Genomic DNA, 17,339 nt, shown 5'->3' on the forward strand with positions numbered 1-17,339 from the left:
TAGCTGTTTTATTCATATTTATATATTCAATAATTGATTTTATGATCTTAAAAGTTTCAATGTTGTATTTAAACAAGAACTTTCCTTTATGGTGAAGGTAAATTAATAAATTATATATGAGGTACTAAAGTTTATATGAGTTGTAAATTTATAATGATAACTTTCAATTATAGTCAGTCTACTTTGGTCGATTTATTTTATTTCTATATCTTAGACCAAGGTGATCATGCTTTTTAAATTGGAGGAGGACTATTTGGAGAGCATTTGTATTATTTTACTTATTTCTTTTAATGGAAGCTGTAAAAAGAAGGTAAAAATCATTGTGAATACTTATTCTGAAATCAAGTTTTTTTTTTATCTCTTTATCTTCTATCTTCAGAAAATTGGAGTATTTAGAAGCATCATATTAGTACACATTTACCAAATTAAGATTATTAATTTCTAGAACTAGCTACTTAACGTTTTCTCTACGTATATGCCACAGAAGAAGTAGGAATCCATTTTGGTGTACTACATAGTTTTATATTTTATTTCTTACCTGTCAACACAATCAAACAACGAAGCATGTTGCTGATAACTCTATTTCTGTAATCTGACGAAGCGTGTTGCGGATAATAACATGTACTTTTAGGTTAGGAATATTATTCTTTTTTTTTATAATAAATTTATTAAATAGATCAAGCAACAGACATCCCAGCAGTTCTTCTAAGATACCAACAATTTATGCAAATGTTTCGTGAATTACTTAAGAAAGTTTATCGGGTCCGAACTGCGTGTACCGATTTCTCTAATACAACAAAAACCGGACTTAGACAAGAACACAAAGTAGTCATAAAACTGCCAAACAATAATTTTCGCTTTCACACATGCTTATCTTGAAACCGTAAATTATACGATACCCCTGGACGGTTATTAATTACGTTGTTCAAAGAACACGCGATGACACATAACGCAAATTGCGCAAATTACTTTGATTGTAACAATCTTTTAAAGGTCATTAATTTTACAAGTCATATAAGAATGAACGCTTTCATAAACATATCACTATATTATTGTTTGTTATGGAGAAAATAGTAGTTTCGACCTTAATTAAGGCATTTTGATTGAATTTATAAAATTGGATGATAATAGTGATAATATTTATTTCATTTCTCTCTTTATGCTTTACGATACTATCAAATACTTCCAAAAGATTTTCAAAATTGTTTTAGCTTAGAATGAAACCTCCAAAAGAGTTGGAGACCTATTATTACAAATATTCAGGCTAATATAGGGCAAGATGATACGTATGCGAAAAATATGCGCCAGAATATAGTGTGGCTATTGAGTATATCATTGAGGCATAATAAAAATATAATTTTGCCCGTTGCAATACGAAGTTTTCCGCGTTGATTAGAATGTCTGGGTTTCTGGTGACCATGCTATGGGTATGTATGTACCAAGACCCTCCCTACTTATGCTACGAAACAGCACATTTCAATTTCACCGGTGGAAGCTCATGTCTTAAGATAGGTTCACTCAATCACGTTATTACATCTCTGAGCTAAAGTAAGAACCTATTACAGATGGAATGTAAAATTCATCTGCACATTAACAGCAAGAAAATCCTTTTGCTTATTCAACTGGTTGATCCACAAAAAGCTCTGTCCTAGTACCAGCTTTGAACAGTGGCGCCAAGACATTTCAATTAACATTAGTTACACAAACGCTAAAGGTGTTAATACAGTTAATAATACGATTATTTACCTTGTCTATTGATTATCCTGAAGTCATCTTCTGGCAAATCTCCTTTACACACCGATCCGAGGAGTACCAGAGCCGTTACCTTGTATATAAGGGGTCCCATCTTGAATTACTTGAAGCTGCAACAAAACAGAAGGTCATCTAAAAATGGTTTTAAAAGTATTCAATCAATTAAAGTTGTTCAACGATATGCCCCACTTTGAAAGGTATTTTTCCCTACCTATTCACTGGTAGCCTAAAGGGCTATTCCAGCTACACGCGGCCGGGGAAAGGTAAGTCACTCAACCTCTCCACTAACTCGCTCCAGATTTGGACTTAATGGAATGGAACAATTCACGTTAATGTGTCAATGGTTATTACGTTATGGACGGCCACGTTTGGTTTAATGACCCTGACAACTACACAACAGGTTCTTGATTCGATTACTCGGTCACAATTAGAATATTGGAATTGCTTGAGAAGATTTGGACGTGGACCACGGCTAAACCCGAACGTACTTTTCAGATTCGAGCATTAATTAGCATAGGATGCACAGCCGCTAATTTTTCCGGCAGTTTCCGTGATGTAGTGAGAAATGTGTAGGCAGAGTGCAATCCGGCTCGCGTCGGTACCTAACTAGACAATTGGGAATATATCATTTTCACCCAAGCCCTTTGACTGTATGGTGTCGGCCTAAAATAGTAAGTACTTCCGCTTCTTTTCTCGTGAGTACGTTAAGAGGCGTCTAAGAGGGATTTACCGCAAAATGGGCAGCAGTGTTCTCTTCAACAGCATACTGAGATCACCCGCATTTACTAGCGGTCTTGCGAAATATAGGCCCTTACTGATAGGTACGAATATCTTGCCTAATTTTGCACCGAAGCAGTCGTAAATTCCGGTTTCAAGGGTGGGAAGGCCGTTATACAATAATTCACGTTTAAGGACCCTGGTCAACGTTTTTCGCCAGGAGAACCATGTGCTACACCTTCACAAAGTTGTTGCCAATTACAAATGTATAATTTTTTACTTTTTTTAATCTCTTTTTTGTCGAGTAGTTGCTGTCATAAGACGACAGTACGGAAAAGGTTCGTTATCATTACATTCTGCTATTCTGTCGCGTGCGGAAGCTCTGTCGATTTGACTCAATATGATTTATAACCCCGTTTTATTTTACTGTTTGATTTATTCCTACAGTCTAGTTTCACTTTATTAGAAAATTGTATTTACAACACATATTTAGATCTGAGTATTAAAGATTGTTTGGTTAAGATCCCTTTTGGGGTATAATATTTATTATTTATATAGTATTTCACGTTCAAAAATGCTGGTCAACATTACACATAGGAAAATACTACAGACTGCTTCCCATCTCATCATGAACCTATATCTCTCCACTGCTCGATGTAGGCATCTCCTCTCCAATAGCCTGCCACAATGAACGGTTCGCAACCTACGCATCCAATCTTTTCCCGTCTGAATGCGTTTGTTCAATTAGCCATCGATTCTGCAACACGTATGTCCATCCCATTGCCACTTCATCTTGCTAGCCTTTAGGGCTATATCAGTTACTTTGGTTCTTCGACGGATTTCCTCATTTATGAGTCGATCCATCAAAGAAACTCCCAACAAACCTCTTTCTATAGCGCGTTAAGCGACTTTGAACTTACGAACCAGACCTCAGGTCAATGTTCACGTTTAAGGGCCATATGACATGACCGATAGCACGCACGCACTTCCAATCCAACTAATATTAACTTCATGGGACTCCTCAACTGAGCACGCTAGTTTAAAAAGCGACGTATCAATAAAAAGACCGCTTAGTGTAATCACTCAAACTTGTACTGCTCAGAATCAGTTTGTTGCGAAACCTTTGGTTCCGTCACGCGCATGCGCTGCTAAAAAGAATCCAGGAGGCCATTATCCCCGCCATAAGAAAGTAAGATTGTACATTTTTACATAAAATAAACATTTTATTATTTTATTTAGAGCCGCTTTTATTTAAGCGTCCCAAAATGGTGACCCAGACTTGATTTGAACACGCAACCTTAAATAAAATCGGCCTAAAAGTTTAATAGTTTGATTTGATTCCGTTAGACCTTACACAGATCGGTATATAGCAAAGACACTCTTTTAAATGCGTTATCAGTTCCTACCGTCAATCTACGTCCATTTGTCTATCCGTCTGTCAGTGCCGTATCTTGCATTACATGTGAAGCTCGGTGTACCTAAGCACATTCAATATAGCTGTTAACGAGTACTGATACGCGGGAACGGGCTATTGTTTGTTTTGCTTCTAACGTTATTACAAAGTTATTTTGTTTAACGACGAGTTTTGTTTTTAAACAGCTGCATACACTTTTCAGTCTCTACTGAACGAGTGACGTCATTCACTGCCAACATAAGCGACGATAGATTAAGCGCTAATATTGACTAGCCTCAAATGACATCACCATATTACTACTGAATTGCCTTTTTATGAGCGGTTCCAATTCTTTTGTATTTATAGTAAAATTAAGCTTTGTCGATGATCGTCTCGAAAGGCTATTAGACACATCACATTAAATCTCATTAATAAAACAATACTGGACTATAACAGACATACGTCTGACGTAACAACAAGGTGTCTGACTCCGAATGTTTGTCTATTATTAGTTAATCTACGCGCTTCGGCATTACGCAAAATTTATTAGACAAATCATGACAGAACTTTTGTATTTCAAAACTCATTATAGAAATTACTAGAAATTACACTTAGGATCGGATTTTTCAGTACCTATACATTAGAACTGTCATTTATCTTGGTTTATTTTGATAGAGCCCTTCTGTTTGTAACTGAATGCCATAAGGACTTAGTGCCAAAGGAAATTCTATTAAAATAGTTGTTTGGTTATATGGGTGGACGAATTTATAACCCACCTGGTGTTAAGTGGTAACCGGAGCCCATAGACATCAACAACGTAAATGCCGCCACCCACCTTGAGACATGAGTTCTATGTCTCAGTTTTTGCAGTACAACGACTGCTCCGAAACCGAAATGAATTCCTCTTTCACGGCAGGAATAAGCATGGTGGTGGTACATACCCATGCGGTCTTACAAGACACCCTGTTACCAGTTGACGCCCTCTCTATCTCTTTGTCTCCACCTTATTCCACCAGGTGGGGTCAGTACAGTGAATTTTTCTATTCCATTCTGTTCTATCAGTCGTCATTTCAACACTCACTCCCCTTTCTCTCATATCGTCATTCACACACTCTATCCATGCCTTCTTCGGTCGACCTCTTCCCCCTCTACCTTGCACTACTATTTTCTTACATCTCCTACTCACGTGCATTTCCTCTCTATGCATCACATGTCTCTATCACGCTCTTTAATTTGTCGATCACCTCAGCTACTTTCACACTTCCTCTGATATACCAGTGAACGCCCTACCACCAGTGAACTATCTGAATAAAACACAGTTGCTCATCGCAGTGACCTCCTTCGATACTATCAACAATTTTATCCACATGCTAATTCTATTAATGAATACATCCGTATTATCACTTCTTCATTATCTATTTTAGTACAATAACGCAATTCTCTACTAACCGCAAGTAGATTAGGGTATGCTCTTTACATTCTTTCCTTAGCTTGGCCTTGAAAATTTTTAAAAATATCACTAACTTACAAATGTAAATATCCAAAAAACCATTACAGAGACAAAGGTAAAATCGACGACCGGTCGTGATGCATTTCATTATTAATCAGAAAAACCGTATGTTATTTTATATTTACACTTCCATGTCACAAAAGAACAAACAAATCACAGTGAATACTAATAATAATTGAGGTTCGATCTTCCAAATTTCATAAGCACAAAACAACTCCCAATCACGAGAACTTGTTTGTAAACGAAGTTATCATTATGCAAATTTAGATCGGAGATTCAACTGATGCAACGTAATGAATGTATCGAAATCACGATACGGATTATCGGCAGAGGCGACGAAACAATATGAAGATATAACCAGTCTGTGTCATAAGAAATAGATTGTATTTGAATAGTCTCCCGTGCTGACCACATGAAACATCGGAAATATGGAGGTGACGATATATATAATGATTATTATTTTATTGAAATCAAATAAAAAAAAATTTCAACATAGATGAAAGTACATACTTGTTGAACGTCAAAAAGAACTACCGCCAATTCACAAGAACTAGCCTCCGTCCTGAGAAGAGTTGGCAAGAAACTCAGCGGGCATGTCTTTTTTTTTTAAATATTAGATGTTTTTTAAATATTCATTTTTACAAGGGGCATTATAACGTAACAATTATTTTAATATTGAAATGCCCAGAGCAAGCAACTCATTCCAACTTTGTGCAATCTTCTAGATAATCATTGACTTTATAGTAAGCTTTATTGTGTAGATGTTCTTTAATATTTTTCTTAAACCTATGTACATGTAGGCTCTGAACATCTTGTTGGATTTTGTTGTACAGTCGCACAGACAAACACCCGAATGAATTTCGTATCTTATGTAGCCTACTCATCGGCACATCAAGCTTGTGTTTGTTGTATTGTATTTATTGCCTTTGTAGGCAGACTAGCATACGGCCCACCTGATGGTGAGTGATTAACATCGCCCCTGGGACTTCAGTAATGCCAAGGGGAATTTCCAAGCCGCTCCTTCCGTTAAGTAAAATAAAATAAAAATTCTAGATTATACCGTAAAAAGATAATTTTATTAACGTGTACGATTCGCGAAAACCGAAGAAAATACTATAATTTTAATATTGTCGTTATATCGTTTATATGGTTTATCGTATGATCAAATAAGGCATCTGACACATATCTACTGATGGTAGGACCTCTTATGAGTCCGCGCGGGTGGGTACCACCACCCTGCCTATTTCTGCCGTGAAGCAGTAATGCGTTTCGGTTTGAAGGGTGGGGCAGCCGTTGTAACTATACCTGAGACCTTAGAACTAATATCCCAAGGTGGGTGGCTCATTTACGTTGTAGATGTCTATGGGCTCCAGTAACCACTTAACACCAGGTGGGCTGTGAGCTCGCCTACCCAACTAAGCAATAAAAAAAAAATTGCCATGCCAGCTCACGAGATCTGGAAATCTCATTTGAAAACGACATGTCGTAGCACTGTCGCAAGTGCAAGGTGCTCCTAATTCCTACGACAGAAATGGCAAAATTGAGGATACACGTCATAACCAAATATTAGGCGATTTTGTTGAAAAAGACAATGTAATTTATAACGGAAAGCAAAATTAAACCTTATCTTATTACCAACAAGCTCAATGCTCTGATTCCGATACAACGTCGTATAAAGCTATATAATTACCTAATCGCTTCAACGCAATATATGTGTTTTAAAATAGCACTACTAGTGCCGAGTAACTACAAAAACAATCTGTATTTCTGAAGTATAAGGTACGTATTTAAGTAATCGAATGGACGAACGTGGGACCCAAATCCTTAAGATACTTCTACTCCCTGAATCAACATAAAATTCGTGTGATAGCGTAGACTAAAATATTGAAGAACGGAAATTATATAGGTGTTGGGTAGCAAAGGAAATGAGTTTTTAACAGAAAACAAGCGGTAGGCAGCGGCTTGGTTCCGCCCCTGGCATTGCTGAAGTCCATGGGCGATGGTAACCACTCACCATCAGGTGGGCCGTATGCTCGTCTGCCTACAAGGGCAACAAAAAAAAAACATAACTGTATTGCAAAGTGCATAATACCACAATGTTGAAAGCGTTCTTCATTTTTACATAACTAATTATGTAGCTTTGTGACCGCATCGCCCGCATGGACTACCTTTATATTCCTTCCCAGGTTGCAAGCTATTTCCATACCGTATTTCGCCATAATCGGCTTAGCGATTCGGATGAAAATGAAATAAATAAAATCACTTTAATATTGGGAAACGATTTTTTATTAATTAGATTAAAAGAATTTTCATATTACAATAAAATTCGCCGAAATACAGCATCTGTTTCGTATCAATGACGTCATAAACATCTACTCCGGAAAACGTTGAAATACAGAAGAATGGAAAATCAGTTTTGAGGCTTTTTCGAGCCTTTATATGGAAAAAATCGAATGCTGTTCCTTCAACTTTTCTATGAATTCAATATTGTTTTTATGAATCTAACTAGTTTATTCCCGTAGACCAAGACGTTTATCATCTCTATTGCTGTTATTAGTTTTGCCCGATTTAAACTTTTTATTTATTTAAAACATTAATAATAATAATTTAACATAAATCAATTCATACAGAAGAACAAATCTTCTAACGCGCTTGAAGGAGGCACAATTCCCAAGACACTGACAGCCAGACAGACTCTCTATGCAAAGTACCAGCCAGCCTTAGCATCACGTGTAACTTCCTTCAAGCGTTTGAGGATTTCTGATAAAAATTCCTTTGCCTCAAGGCCCAAAGGACACATCGTCTAACAAAATTTGTGTTTTTGTTTTCTATTTAACAACGGTTATGTTCTAAACTCCAAATGATTTAATCTGCACATAGATGATTGACTTGAAGCCTTCCAAAAAAAACCACTCCAGATAAATCCCAGCAGATCGATAAGAACCCAAATTCGTTTGCGTATTACATTTAATATCTCGAGTAGCTTCAATAACTCTGACCTACATATCGAGGGCTCATTAGTTATATCTTATAGATAGCCGTATTTTGATACGCTTCCGTGTGTAAGTTCAAGGAGTGGCAAAACAAACGAATGCCCGACAAATATTTGATATAAGCACGGCTCACGGTTTTGATACCATATCTCCGAGTAAATATGTATGGTGTTTTTCATGATTCAAACAAATCTCATGGTTTTATCAAAGAATCTTATGTTACAGCTATGCGTTATATTTTTAATCATAGTTTAATTTCCAAAGCATTACTGTCCTAATTGTTTTTTTCATTAGTCTTGTCATCCATCACTAATTAAATTAATGGTGGTAAAAAGTATTGTTAGTTCGCACCGGTAGCTACCACCACTGATGCCGTGAAGTAGCGTTTCGGTTTGAAGAAGTGAGGTAGCCGTTGTACTATCAAAACTGAGATTTTAGGCCTCCAGATGGATGGCGGCATTTACGTTGTTCTTGGACTATGGCAACCATTTAATTCTAGAGTGGGCCGTGAGCTCGTCCAACCATCTTAGTAATAAATAATTAATAATAACTTTAAGTAGCTTTAAAAATCGTTTATCAAATTATGCATATTAATGAAAAAGCCCACATTGATTCGATTTCAAACTACTTTAGGTCAGCATGCCATTTACGTATCTTACATAATATTATAATAATCTGTAGCTACTTCGAACTAAAACAAATATACGTTATACGAAACATCCTATATGTAGATTGTAGGTATGTCTGTATTTTAATGTGTTTTCTCTGTGCGAGTCGGTACCGTAAGCCATATATTCTGATTTGAAGGGTATGTGGTAGCTGTCAATCCTTTGCAATTACCACTTAGATCTGACGGATGTTTATGAGGAGGCTCCGGTCTGTGAGCAACCATCAAGAAGTTTCTAATTAGCTTTCAACATAACTAATATATGTCCTTTGAAATATAGAACTCAATTTCCTATTCGTACACTCTTGACAGAGTGGTCGTGGTCATGCATCAGTCGAATATACGACCTGGTCATGACTCTCGTGGGAAATTAGTGCAGTGGTTTCCCGTTACCTTCTGCACCAGCATTTTAGGGGATATTTGATCCCCAAGGTTTCTGCCGCCTCTTCCGTACAGGTTTCCCTGACGGGTGTGTATGGTTATACCGCCATTGCTTGGTCGCCGTTGCCCCGTTGGTTTTCTAGCAGGGAGCACCACGGCAACCTGTTGGTCGCCGCCGCCATCCGGCGCGTGCAGGTGGGGTTGACAATAGGGCCGATGAAGGTAGCATTCCGACCTCCCCTTACTCCCTAGAACTCAATTTAGCTCAAACAAATTCCGTTTTTACTGTCGAATCCTAATCACACGGATCGTTTACCGTATGGTGTAAATATGTATAACGACTCGGGTACACTGAAGATTTAAAAGTGCCTTCTATCAGTACCAGCTGGGTCCGTGCACAGCGCGTTCCTAATGATAATTTTTGGCTTTCGAATAAGTTGCTCTATTAAAGTCGAGACGCGGAATTTTGAAAGACGTTTTGCAAGACTGAATGGAATATCCATACTACCTGGATCTACTGCGGTTATCCACAGTGCGTTTCCAGGTCTTTTTTGACACGTACCATCCGGCTTTCCTTCTTCGAACGAGGCTTGTGGAGAGTATTAAGCGGTAGGCAGCGGCTTGGCTCTGCCCCTGAAATTGCTGAAGTCCATGAGCGACGGTAACCACTCACCATCAGGTGGGCCGTAAGCTCGTTTGCCTACAGGGGCAATAAAAATAAAAAAAGATTATTAAAATTGTCGAATTACAGTACCATATTTATAAAATACTAACGGCCCGCTCCGCCTCCGCTCGGAACAAAAATTACAACGATATTTGACGTTGTTTATTTTTTTAAATAAAAGAACACTTATTGCGATATAACTACAATAGCTAGACATATGCTGTCGCGACACTTTTTGTAAATAATAATGTGTTCTACAAAATCGTAGTACATTATTTTATTCTATCAACAATAGTTTTCGCAGGGCACGCGATGTAAAGAATATGTTAGGTTTTTTTTTTCACCTTGAGTTACATTATTGGAGTTTTAGTAAGGATCCTTAATTTTTTTCATAAAAATTATAACCTATGTCACTCGGGAATAGTGTAGCTTCCAAACAGTGAAAGAATTTTTCAAATCGGTTCAGTAGTTTCCGAGCCTATTCAATACAAACAAACAAACAAATCTTTCCTCTTTATAATATTATAGTATAGAAGTATAGATATACCATAAATATAAAATTATACCATAAATTTGAGCTCTTTTTGTACAAATTACTTTTTGTTAAGAAATTATTTTGTATTAAAATAAACTCCGCACAAAATGTACATAGCTATGACCTCATAGGCGCAATAACGAAGATTTGCCGAATTAAATTTTTACGAGTATTTACTTTTCGAATTCCATTCATTCAGTCAACATACCTACACTCCCGACAAAACTACTGTAGTAGCTTTGTAAACAATCTATCACTCAACGCTATAATATCGTCAAATTCTCACTAATTACATTTGTATCACATTTAATCCTTTATGTAGGAATCATCGAAAATTCCGCCGCCTTCATATTACACTTGGTTTTATGTTGCATCAACAATTTACAACATGCAAAAACTATCCCGATTAATTCTAACTTCATTTCAGTATTTATTGTCAAGCTATAATAAATTGATGACGTAGTCTTCGTCTTCTTTGTCGCTTCCTCATTACTGAGAGTCGTGACCACCTTGGTCCAGCTTTTGCACTAGCTTCCTCCAATGCTGCCTGCAATCGGCTTGCTAAATGGCGCCCGGGACGCTGGTGTTTGTGGCCTCCTTGACAATGTCCGTCCACCTGGTTGGCAATCTTCCTCGACTTCTCTTTCCTTCCACGTGGCCTACAACTCTTAATTTTTCCAAGTTCTCAGGATTTTGTCGGGCCACGTGTCCGAAGTACTTGAGGAGACGCTGCATACAGATCGTGACAGCATACATACAGATTATGACGTATAGAAAATTGAAAAACAGATTAAAAATAAAAAGCAAACGAAAATTTACGAATATATGCTGCTAAGTGCACTATCGATTATTTTAAAGAAATCTTTCCACTCGGCTCGGGAGGGGCCGCCTCAAGGCGCGAATCTCGTAGGTGGGGGTCACCATTGCTGTCCAACCGAAGCTTAAGCATTTGGGCCTTGTGCTGGACAGCAAATGGGGATTTGACCACTATTTTAAAATGCTGGTTCCGAGGCTGATGGGGACGGCGGATTCGCTGACCCGTCTTTTGTGTGAGAGGCTATATCAGCTTCGCCCTAACATGTAGGTGTGCTCACGGGGCTCAAGCCGGAGTGATGCTAACACTGACCTTAGCAAGAGCAGTGCTTCGCAGAATCTACCACCGAATCGGAAACGCGACCCACTGAGAATATCCGGCGAGAAAGTCAGTGGGCTGTGTCTATGGCTTAATTCGCTCGTCGCTGTGTCTATGTCAGTGGGTTGTGTCTATGAGTGCGACGTCACGCCGCGCGCCTAATCACAAACACTACACAAGCGCAACGTGTAAATGTGCTGAACGCGAGCTACATGGTAGGCGGAGTGGGGGGTGTTAGATTTTATTTTCGTTACGGAATTTCTTGATTCGGTCGCCGCGCTCAAAGTCTGCGATAAAAGCTATGCAATAGCTTAATAAATAAAAATGAAAAACATATACATATATCTGTAATGTCTTCATCACCTTCGTCGATTATAAATTTCTCTCATATGGCATAGCTTACAGCGTCTATGAGTCTCTCTTAGTAAAGTCTTAGTAAAGCGTCAGACGATTTAATCGTCTTGTTATTTCAAATCGCATATGATTTTATTGGAGCCCATATCAACTCCACAGGGTTCGGCTCTCAACGATATGCAGGAAGACGTAAAAAGCTCTTCTTCAATCAGGGTCAACGAACCCATAATTACTAAATCAGTATTTAATTTCACGATAACAGATTTTATTATCAATAATAAATACAACTCAGGTGCATTTGATATTGCTGAACGAGTAAATAATTTAATATCGATAAAATGATAAATGATGCGTGTTTACCAAATAAATTGACCTGGATTGATATGATGACGGCAAACGTTACTAGTAGTAAAATCATAACTGATAAAAACTTTTTATCTGAATGATAAACGGTTACAAAATACTTGAAGGTATTACGTATCATAAATACGAGTATATTAACTTTGATGTTTTGTTTGTTTGTTCACATTTTTATTTGAAGACAGTGAAAGTATCATTCTGCTGTGAGGAAATGTATACTATAATTCAAGACAACACGATCGGATTTCGTATTAAATATCGCTATTAAATTGTTTCTTACTTTAGTTAAATTGTACTTTAAAAAAAATAAACGACTTACGAACCCATAGAGCAGAAGCAAACAAACAAACAAACAAACATTTATAACATATTGATCAAAGGTTGTTTCTGATAACAAAAAATAGGCATTTTCAAATTTCTTTTAATTATCCAATACCATCCGTTTTGTACATTTTTTTGACTACAGACTTCGATTTCGACTAATTTCTCAACTTTCGTTGTCAATAATACATAGAAATTTAATAAGGAAAGGTCTCGGTACTTTACTCGGTACGGTTCTAACTATTAGCTATTAATTATATTAACTTTGAAACAAAAGACCAATCCATGATCCGAATAAATCCTGACGCAAAACTTTATTGCGGCAATAAAAAACAAACAAACTCTAAAAACAGATAATTAGAACTCGTGTCTCAAAGTGGGTGGCGGTACTTACGTTGTAGATGTCTATGGGCACCTATAACCACTTAACACAGGGTGGGCCGTGAGCTCGTTCACCTCTCGAATCAATAAATAAAAATAAAAAAGAACGATGGCCATCTGATAAGTAGGAAACAACAGAAGTGAACTCATGAATAAATAAAAAAGCATTTACTAAAACAGCACCCCGTAAAACAGGTATAGCGATTTACAAGTACAATAACTCTTATCGATAAATCCCGCGTACGCACTACGTGCGCTGTGGCATGCACGCCAAGGTAACATAAACAAACCGAAACAAATAAAAAGAATAATAAAAATATTAAGTATAGTTCACATAGAAATTAATTATCCTGGAGTTTTTTTAAAGCAGATAGCGATCCCGGCCTATAAAACTAGTAAATAGATGATGGAATAACTTTGTTATATACAAAATTAAATCTGCATAGGTAACTCTGCCAAATAGCTAGATCGGTTAGAATCAGAATTTTGAATTTGAATCTTAAAAGTTGTATCGCTCAAAACACACTAGTCACAGAGTCGTGTTGTCCGCAGCGTGGAATATTTTAGTACCTTATATGAATAAAGTATGTATTATTAGGGGGTCATTTATTAATGGACTCAGACGGCTGCCTCATTGGAAAGCACGTCTGCTTCGGCAGAAAACTCGATGAGACAGTAAAAAGTAGAATTGTTTTATGTCATTATGAACGAGTCTCTACCTAAGCTTCAACTGAAAATAAAGAATCTTGAAGCTGTAAACGAACAATGGTCGCACATGGTCTGCTGTGTGGGTAGCGCGCTGAGAGAACAAGAAAGCCACTGTTTCTTGGAATAGTGCTCCTACCTCTCAACGCAAGGATGGCACCGTAACATTAAATTTATTAAGCACTACATATTATTATAGACATTTATTTTAAATAGCTGCAGATTAAATTTTATTAAGCTCTTGTATTTTTTTTAACACGTTTTTATTGGCTACTGTATTTAATTCATTGATTTATGTGAGATCAGTCTTAATTTTATGAAATAATGCCATCAGCTTGCGGGGCTTAGATGTCGGCATTGTTGGGTACTAGTACACCGGGCGTGTTATCATTTAGCCCACTTTGCATTTTTTCCATTTCACTCCAACATATTTCCATACATAAGCAGAAATATTCATTCTTTAACCTTTGCAAGACATAATAATAATTATTGTTACGCCGGTAAGAGTAACGCCATCTATTGCCGAATAGCAAAAACTAATATCAAAGGAACTAGTAACATTAAGAACGCTTGAAAAGTACAACGCCATCTGCCAACAGATGGCGAAAACACAGATCGAAGCTACTCGACTTGCCCAGAATATTCTCGATAAAACTAGGCATGTCGTATCGACTTTAAAAGTGATACAGAGATGGCATGTAGTCAGTTAGTAATCGAAACTACTCGAAGCGAAACAGCGAACTGATCACCTGAAGCAAAACGGAAGAAGTGAATCAAGAATTTAAAAGTATTCTAAGTGTTAATACAGTGTTAATTTGTACTTCGCTAGAATTTTTATTTATCCCGAACCCCAGCGCGTAACAATATTTTATGAAAAACTTTAATTGATATCAGTAACAACCCTAGTTAGCCATTGAACTTATAATACATACAAGCACTCGAGAACGAGGCTTCTTGAGATCACGCGCAACAAATTTTAAAACAAAAAAAAGGTTTTATTATTCTTTAACTATCGACGGACGAAAGCTCACCAAGTTCACCCAGAATTAAGTGGTCATGGAAACTGATATCTAAGCTCCGTTCATTTTGTTATGTCTATAGCAGATCAGGTTAATCTCGTCGGTCGTTCAAATACAATAATAATTTGGAGTTCATCAACTTAAATACACTACGCAAGCTAAAAAAATAACTGAAAGCTTATATCTATATATTAATACGTGAAGCAAAAACGTTATACCCCCTTTTAGGAAAAATGCGCGGGCGGAGGAGTATGACATTTCATATACAGAAGAAGTACAGAATGCTAATATTTTTTTTATATATTATGCATTAAAAATACATGAAATCAATAAAAAAACATTACACACACTACCATGTATTTGACACACACATGCATGCATACTCTTTATTTATTGTCAAACTTTTTTTATTGCTTAACTTATAGTCTGTGGTCAAATTGAGAATAGATTAATTATTGGACTTTTTGGCGGGAGGGAACGCGAGGAGTGAAGTTGTGTGATTTGTTTTATTTTATCTATTTAGTGTTTCCTCGGGTTTAAATGTGTAATAATGGTGGTTTATTAACTGTTTAATATCTGTGAAAGTGCACAAATGTGGGAAAATGAAACAAAACCAAGGACGTAACTTCTCGGGATCCTCCAAAAAGTCCACTGAAAAAATCTTAGTAAATGACCATTTTACTGAGATTATATTTCATCCCATATCATCTCATTTCATTTCATTTAATTTCATCCCAGTTGATTAATGTCTCAAATTAATCATCTTCATTTCATTTCACTCCATAATATCATTTTTCATAAAACTATGAATATAAATTAAAATAAGACCAGATCATAAAATCCCTTTAAAAAAAAAGATTAATTATTGTTTGTCTTTATTAATATTTGTCTAAAGTGTAGTCTTGGCGAAATCTGTGAAGGAACGTAATAATAGTCTTTGACAATAGAGTCATAATACATACTTATAATTTCAATTAATTATAGTCGAATTTCGACTACCGGGCGACCAATAGTTTATATAAATATAGTGTCAATTTTAAACACTTGAGTGTTTTGTTCAGTTTTGGTGACTCGTAAACATAATTGAAACTGTTTATTGATTAACACGAGTTTAAACCGTAAAAACACTTTAAATTATTGGCACGTTTATATTATGTATGGATGTTTAGTCCGCAAAAACAATCTGGTATAATATAAGCGTTTGATACATACCAGAAATAGCAGACCGTTTTTCGGTAACCCCTTACACAAGATCAAGCTTGGCCCATCACACACATCTGCGACGAGTGTCAAAATCAAAATTGAATTCTCGAAACCGTATCTTAATTGGATCCTTTTCGTTTAACGACGTCCAATTTAAGAAGATGGCAGCAATAAATGCAAATTGTTCACGCATCGAAAGCAATGAGTTGTTGCAGTGCAATTATGTGAGTCGTCGATTGATAGGACACGCAATTTAAGATATTAATCTATTGAATGTGTGTGAAATTTGAATCTGATTCGATTCGCATCGATCGGATATTTGGTATTTGGGTATTTAGACGAATTCGTCCTGAAGCTCAAACGCACTTCTCTGTATCTCTCTCTAAAGCGAATGTAAGAAAAAGATGAACGATCCCGATGGAACGATGGAAATCCCAGCCTTCTGCCGGCTCTAACATTAAAGTTATTAGCTAGCTTTGGCTTTCCAAAGAGGAATGAAATTTTATGCTGAAGCTATACGCATCCGTATATCCGTAATTTGGTCAATAAATGAATTAACCTTACGTGGTTTGCAAAATCTATATCTATATTTTTCTATATATATAAAAGAAAGTCGTGTTAGTTACAATATTTATAACTCAAGAACGGCTGAGCTGATTTGGCTGAAAGTTGGTGGGGAGGTAGTTGATTTGATTTGATTTAGAGCCAGGAGAAGGATAAAGGATACTTTTTATCGCGTTCCCGTGAGACATGACTTAAACGTGGTATAACAAAACGCAACTGATATGGAATAACAAAGCGCAACTGACAGCTAAACGTGCTATGGTTAGTTATAGTAGAATTTCGAAGTTGACCGGTTGATGATTTGTTTCGAGTTTCTATTAGCTTATTGTGCCGAGATAGGTAATCATTAAGAAAGCCATGCCGCGACCAACACGATCAAATCTTTCCCGACGAAGCCGTAAATGTAACTAGGATTCGAAACATTGCGAGTGAATAATAATAATAATGTGGGCTTATCCCACATTCCATGCACATACACATTTACTCTTCACAATATGAAACTTATATAATATATTTATTTCATATAATTATTAATACAAACAGAATATACATTCACACATATAACATATCTATTAATATATTATTACTACGTTATATATTAAAGACATACACACACGACAATTTATCGTGCCGCGTCAATCAGCTGGTCGCCCGTTCGTTCACGCCGTGGACACACGCGCTTGAACGG

The 17,339-nt window shown here is 36.7% G+C and overlaps 1 protein-coding gene across 1 annotated transcript in view; it reads right to left on the minus strand.

Annotated features, from left to right (window-relative positions):
• The window catches only part of Sema5c (Semaphorin 5c), a 57,373-nt gene that overhangs the window by 32,291 nt on the left and 7,743 nt on the right, over nucleotides 1–17,339 (minus strand). Inside the window, exon 2 of the mRNA XM_028183128.2 lies at nucleotides 1,747–1,862. Coding sequence (XP_028038929.2) covers nucleotides 1,747–1,846 — 100 coding nt within the window. The 5' untranslated portion in view covers nucleotides 1,847–1,862. The remainder of the gene's footprint in view (nucleotides 1–1,746; nucleotides 1,863–17,339) is intronic.

Source organism: Bombyx mandarina, chromosome 07 (genome assembly GCF_030267445.1).
Source record: "Bombyx mandarina strain Sakado chromosome 07, ASM3026744v2".
Taxonomy (NCBI): domain Eukaryota; kingdom Metazoa; phylum Arthropoda; class Insecta; order Lepidoptera; family Bombycidae; genus Bombyx; species Bombyx mandarina.